Here is a 6,494-nt window from a genome sequence, read left to right on the forward strand (position 1 = left end):
TTCAGATGAGTACTTTAAAGTTGAATTTTGAAGTCACAGATCGGGTCAAGGTCAGGTCAAACACCTAAAATCGGGCTTTCAGTAGCATGGACTTCAGGACTTCGCAATGGGCGCCTCTCGTCATAAACTCTGTCAAAACGGTGCTCAAGCCATCAAATAAGGTTGTAGTGTAGTACCCCTCCCCGGGCCCCCCGCCGGCTGGCAGCGGCGGCCGGAGCCAGTCCGACCTTTAGCCGGCCGGGTCAGGTAACCGGGACGGCCGCACCGCGGCGCCGCGCCCGGGCCGGCCGGGAGACGGAGTCGGGTGCCCGCCGGCGAGCCGTCGGCAAGGGCGCGGGGCACATTAGTTCTGTATGTTCAGTCTTGAGTGCGAGTGATGAATGTGTGAGTGCAATACACTACAAGTGGCGACAAGAGGCTGAGATAAGCGGACTGCATTCAAGACGACATGTTCCAGTCACCGGCGCCACCGGAGTTCCTGTCGCGGCCGGGACAGCGTCCTGGGAGCTGGCGACAATGGTACGAGGACTTCCTGGTCTTCGCTGAGGCCAGCGGGTGGTTGGACTGGACGGACGGTCGTCGGACAGCGTTCCTGTTGACAGCAGTCGGAGCGGAGGCACGTCGACTCTACCGAGCTGCTGCTTCAGCTACCAAGCAGGAGAACATCGAACCTGGAGTAAGTGACACTGACGCCGGCGGCGCTGGTGCTGCAATTGTGTCTCAGTTCGATGCTGCTGTAGCTGTTTTCAAGAAACTGTTTGAGAGCGATTCTGATGTTCGTTCTGCACGCTTGAAATTCCGGAAATGCACCCAAGGCCCTGATGAGTCATGCGTGATTTTCCTGGCCAACCTCCGCGAGGCAGTGGCCTGTTGCAGTTATGGTGCCCTGACTGACGACATACTGCGTGATCAGTTTATCGAGGGTTGTCGCTCTGACCAGCTTCGTGACAAGCTGATAATGATTGATGACCTATCTCTCTCCAAGCTAGAGGCTGTCGCCGAGGCCCACGACCGGGGCTTGCGGCGAAAAGCTCTACTGCAAGACTCATCTGCCGGTGCGACTTCACCTTCAGCTCCTGCGGTGGAGGTGGCGTATACTGGGCAGCGGCGCAGCACGAGCCGCAGTGACTCAGCGCGTAAGCAGACGCAGCGTCAGCCTCCTGTGAAGAAGTCAGGTACGTGTCGTGCCTGTGGTCGACCGGGTCACTGGGCAAATGACAAGGAGTGCAGAGCGAGGAACCTGAAATGTTTCAAGTGTAACACTGTCGGACACTTAAGCAAGTGTTGTCCTCGTTCTAACAAGACCGGTGCTGTTGACAATGTGCAAATTTTGTCCGTGTCTGCTAAGGATGACGTATGTCCTGTCGTTCAGACAGTGTCGTGCCCGTACTATGATGCCTTCATTGAGATGAAGCGTGTCAGGATGCTGGTTGACACCGGCTCGGCGGTCAGCATCGTCCCAGCGAGGACGTACTGGCAGCTCTTCAGTCACGTCCCTCTCCGTCCTGCGGGTAAGCTCGCCCAGTGGAACGGCAGCGGCATTAAGGTGCTGGGTAAGATGTCAGCTGACGTCACAGGACCGGACCAGCTCTCCGTTCCAGCGGAACTGTACGTGGCGGTGGGTGATGTACCGATCATGGGCCGTGATCTCCAGCATCAGCTCGGAGTCACGGTGAGCCGTGGCAGTGTCGTCTGCCAGGTGAAGCAGGATCAGGTGCTGCCAGCCATCAAGGGATTCATCCACAAGGTGCGTCTGATTCCCGGAGCTGTGCCCAGCACGCCACACCTGAGGACTCTACCGTACGCTGTGAGGCAGGAGGTCAGTGACCATCTGGAGTCCCTGGAAGCCCAAGGAGTCATCGAGAAGGTACCCTGTGGCTCTTCGCCCTGGTTGTCTCCGATTGTCGTGGTCCGGAAGCGAGGAGGTGAGGGCCTGAGGATCTGTCTCGATCTGACGGCGGTGAACAAAGCCATTGTCGCAAACGGCTACCCCATCCCTCCGATGCAGGAGATGCTGGACAAGCTCCGAGGTGCCAAGGTGATGTCCAAGCTCGACATGAAGTCAGCCTATCATCAACTGGAGCTGCACGAGGAGTCCAGGAACCTCACTGCTTTCGTGCATGAGGGTCAGACCTGGAGGTACAAGCGGTGCTGCTTTGGGCTCAAAAGTCTTCCGCAGTGTTTCCAGAAGCTCATGGAGACTGTTCTGCAAGGCATCCCTGGTGTTCAAGTCTACCTGGATGACGTACTGGTCACAGCGCCCACCCGTGCAGAGCACGACGCGAGGCTCAGCACCGTCATGAAGCGGCTGAAGGACTACGACATCACGCTAAACAGGGAAAAGTGTCTGCTAGGTGTTGTGTCGCTGGAGTTCCTGGGGTTCGTCGTGTCGGAGCGTGGGATCGAAATCTCACCAGATCGGGTCCAAGGTCTTCGAGACATGGGACAACCCCAGAACACCAAGGAGCTCCAGGCTGCACTGGGGTCCCTCGCGTTCTACAGCAAGTTCGTGCCCAACTTCAGCTCTCGGGTAGAACCTCTGCGGCAGCCGCTGAGGAAAGACGCCCCAGCCTTCCGATGGACGGAGGAGATGACAGCTGCGCTGGAGGATGTGAAGTCGGCGATCCTGAACTCGTCTGCGCTGGCACCGTTCGACCCCAGTCTGCAGACGTTCGTCACGACCGACGCCAGCGACGTTGGTCTCGGGGCCGTTCTCTCACAGATCCACCCAGATGGAGAGAGAGTGGTGGCATTCGCCTCCAGCACGCTCAGCGCAGCACAGCGCAAGTACAGCGTAACTGACAGAGAGGGCCTGGCATGCGTCTGGGCGTGTCAGAAGTGGCACAAGTACCTGTGGGGCAAGGAGTTCGTTTTGCGGACGGACCACGCTGCCCTTCGCTCTCTGCTGTCTGCCAAGGGCATCGGTCGGGCCAGTATGCGAATGTCTCGCTGGGCCGTCAAGCTGATGAACTATGCGTTTCAGGTTCAGCACATCGAGGGGAAGTTGAACCAGGCTGATGGCATCTCACGCCTTCCCGGCAGTCATGGGGTTGCAGAAGACGAGGACCAGCTGGTCGCAGCCCTGGAGGAGATGATGCCGGCGGTGAGCAGCGCTGATATCGCCGCAGCAGGCCTTGAAGATGACGAGGTCAAGGCGCTGATCTCGCAGATCCCACAGCGCTGGCCGTCGAAACTGAGGGAGGTGCCGCCTGTGCTGAAGCCCTACTTCAGGTACAGGAACGAGCTGAGCATCGAGAAGGGTGTGGTGTTCAGAGGTGAGAGGATACTTGTTCCTTCTGCCCTCAGAACCCGCGTGGTGACAGTTGCCCACGAAAGCCATCCCGGGATAGTGCGCACGAAGCAGCGTCTGCGCGCAGTCTTCTGGTGGCCAGGGATGGACGGCGAGGTGGAGACAGCCGTCAAGAACTGTCCCACCTGCTCTGTTGCGGACAAGTCGACCAAGACGTCCAGGACGCCTCTCATCCCGGTCTCGCTGCCTACTGCGCCGTGGGACAAGGTGGGAGTGGACTTCATTGGTCCGATGCAGGGTCCGGCAAATCAGAGGTACGGCATAGTGCTCACAGACTACTACTCCAAGTGGCCGGAGGTGGCGTTTGTATCAGAGCCAAGTACAGACGCCGTGATTGACTTCCTGAAGTCAGTGGCGACCAGAGAAGGCTGGCCGAAAGAGCTGGTGAGTGATAATGGAACCCATTTCACGTCAGCACGGTTTGCATCGTTCTTGCAGGCTAACGGGATCAAACACATCAAGGTGTCCCCGTATCACCCAGCAGGTTCCGGAGCTGTGGAACGCTTCAACCGCAGTCTGAAGTCTGCCATCCAGATAGGTGAGCAGCAGAAAGCAGACAGGCGGCGGCACGTTCAGCAGTTCCTGATGGTGTACCGGGCGACGCCGCACGCCACGACGGGACGCAGCCCGTCAGAGCTGCTGCACGGACGCCAGCTGCGGACGTCACTGGAGAACGCCGTGGTGCAGAGCAGTGACTGCAGAGGTGACGGCGCCATCCAACAGCACGTCCGGAAGAAGCAGCGAAAGATGAAGCGGTATCATGACCGAACGGCAAGGAAGCCCGACATAAAGGTAGGCGATCTCGTTCGCTATCGCCTGATGCCAAGGCCGCGCAAGGGAAAACCTCGGTTTTCCAAGCCATGTGTCGTCACCGCACAGCGTGGTCCCGTGTCGTTCGAGCTGGAGGGTGGCATCAGAGTCCATGCCGAGCGACTCTCCCCGTGTCATACATCTGTCCGCCGGCCTGACGTTCCCGGAGGAGGCGGGCGAGAACAGGCTGACGAGCCTGATCTGCTTCCTGACGACGCCGGCGGCGGCGCCGAGACTGTCGGCGTGGAGACAGCCGACTGCCGGAAATGCCTCTAACGTCGACGTCGAGGACGCCGGAAACATGGAGGGCCCGTACCGCACGCGAGCGGGACGGGCAACGAGGCGCTGGTGGAGATGAGCGCTTCGGGGGGAAGGGAATGTAGTGTAGTACCCCTCCCCGGGCCCCCCGCCGGCTGGCAGCGGCGGCCGGAGCCAGTCCGACCTTTAGCCGGCCGGGTCAGGTAACCGGGACGGCCGCACCGCGGCGCCGCGCCCGGGCCGGCCGGGAGACGGAGTCGGGTGCCCGCCGGCGAGCCGTCGGCAAGGGCGCGGGGCACATTAGTTCTGTATGTTCAGTCTTGAGTGCGAGTGATGAATGTGTGAGTGCAATACACTACAAAGGTCTACAAGAGTGTCAGCTCCATGTAGGGGTCAGTCAAGCATAGGTCAGGGTCAAGGTCAGGTCAACCGGGTAGGCACATATCCCCGAAAATCTAAACTGATATTCGCAGCCTGTGACACATGTTTTATGGGTAATTTGGGGCGTAGAACACGATGGTGACATTCATTTTGTCATATGTGTACGTGTTTGGCTCAAAAAGTTCAATTTAAGAAATGCATGTATCATGGTCGTGAAGAAGTCACGAGAAATTGACAAGGTTCAGTTCAAGATTTTGGAAAATGCGGAACGATAATCAATAATCGAAGATAGCTATTTCATTGTTCAAAGTATTGGCAGTCTAATGGCGTTTACGACATGTCTGTATGTCTATTTTGTGATTTTATATGATTTTTGAACATATGCCGTTTTTGGTCATAAACTCATAAATCATCACGTCACTAAAACGGAACCTCGATATCTAAAAAATTTTCTGACCGATTTTTTTTGAAACTTTTAAAATCAATGACCTTCAATCAATTTCCTACAGGTACCCAAAATTTGGCGCGCCTGCGGCCCGCCGTTTTTATGCTATGACCCGGCGAAAAAAGTGGGGGCGTTCAACGCCCCCCCCCCCCCCCAGCAACTCGCGGGTTAAAGTATACGCGGTGGTCCTTAAAGTTACAGTGCCGCCCCTTACAATGTGGTGGTGTCCTTAAAATAAAATTGATGTTGCCCCCCGAGTAATGTTGGCGTCTCTTCTTTAAGTATCGGAGGCACTCCTCATTGTCATTTTGCCCCACATCACTACGCACATGGCGCCCTCCAATGTAATGTTGCCACCCCCAACGCTCAAAGAGATAATTGCGCTTCTCACAGTGTCGGTGGTGCCCCTCAAAGTGGTTTAAGTGCCCTAAAAAAAGTTGGTGGCGCGCCTCAAAATGATGCTGTCGTCCCTTAGCATATCTGCAGCGCCCCCAAAATGATAGTGCCTTCCCTTAACCGGCGCCGGGCTGAGGCTGTTTGAACCCCCCTCCCGACCCCTATAACTTGGCTACTGGGCCACGTAGCGACACGCGGTAAGCGGCATTCGAAAGAGTGTCAAAAACTACTTGGGTTAGTTGGTTAACCGTACTTTGGTTAGGTCAAGTCAAATGTCAAATATCAGGTGACCAGAGGTCATCAAAGGTGAAATGTGCGTGAAATGTTGTCTGTTTCAACATTTATTGACAAACTGGCGTATAATTCGGGGAAGAATAGAACTATGTACAGCACCGCGAAAAAAAGCGCATTCGATAGCTCTTCAACGTTCCTATAAAGTCCTCAGACTTGACCTAACATCAACGGCTTAACCTCCAGAGCACAACTAGTTTAACCCGTGCCGGGCCGGGGAGGGTTGGAGTGGACAGTGGACCCCCTCCACCCCTCTACTGAGCTGTTTTAATGAAGAACCTTTTTACTGTAATAATTATTACAGTAAATAATAATAATAATTATTATTATTATTATAATTATTGACTCACGAAAGTTATGACATTGTTTTTTTCAGTACTGTGCTCCTCTCGTCGAGATGCGTCGAATGAACTATAATTTGACATTCAAATGTCATTTGGGAAATTTGAGCTCAGGTCCAGGTCATGACCTGACTAGTAAAGGTCATGTTGCATATCAGTCGATTTGTATCGTCAAACTGAAATCATCTAAGGTGTTTTCATCGCTCAGGCATGTCGCATGTCTCTATCAGAAGTTATTGAAAAAAAACTGCTGGAGGCCTTC

The 6,494-nt window shown here is 55.4% G+C and overlaps 1 protein-coding gene across 1 annotated transcript; it reads left to right on the forward strand.

The window, feature by feature from the left end:
• Nucleotides 1–448: 448 nt before the first annotated feature.
• Nucleotides 449–4,478, forward strand: LOC122392266 (uncharacterized protein K02A2.6-like). The gene is made up of 3 exons (XM_043386934.1): nt 449–676; nt 1,373–4,102; nt 4,293–4,478. Exons 1-3 carry the CDS (start codon nt 449–451, stop codon nt 4,476–4,478), a joined length of 3,144 nt encoding a protein of 1,047 aa, XP_043242869.1.
• Nucleotides 4,479–6,494: the final 2,016 nt, after the last annotated feature.

The sequence above is a fragment of the Amphibalanus amphitrite genome, unplaced genomic scaffold (assembly GCF_019059575.1).
Source record: "Amphibalanus amphitrite isolate SeventyFive unplaced genomic scaffold, NRLGWU_Aamphi_draft 000478F_arrow, whole genome shotgun sequence".
Lineage (NCBI taxonomy): Eukaryota > Metazoa > Arthropoda > Thecostraca > Balanomorpha > Balanidae > Amphibalanus > Amphibalanus amphitrite.

Excerpts from the sequence above, each read along its gene's own strand:
- LOC122392266 (XM_043386934.1), top strand. The coding sequence starts at position 449 with ATGTTCCAGTCACCGGCGCCACCGGAGTTCCTGTCGCGGCCGGGACAG. Across the intron at positions 677-1,372 it reads AGGAGAACATCGAACCTGGA|ACAGTGTCGTGCCCGTACTA; the intron begins GTAAGTGACACT and ends CCTGTCGTTCAG. Across the intron at positions 4,103-4,292 it reads CAAGGAAGCCCGACATAAAG|GCGGGCGAGAACAGGCTGAC; the intron begins GTAGGCGATCTC and ends TTCCCGGAGGAG.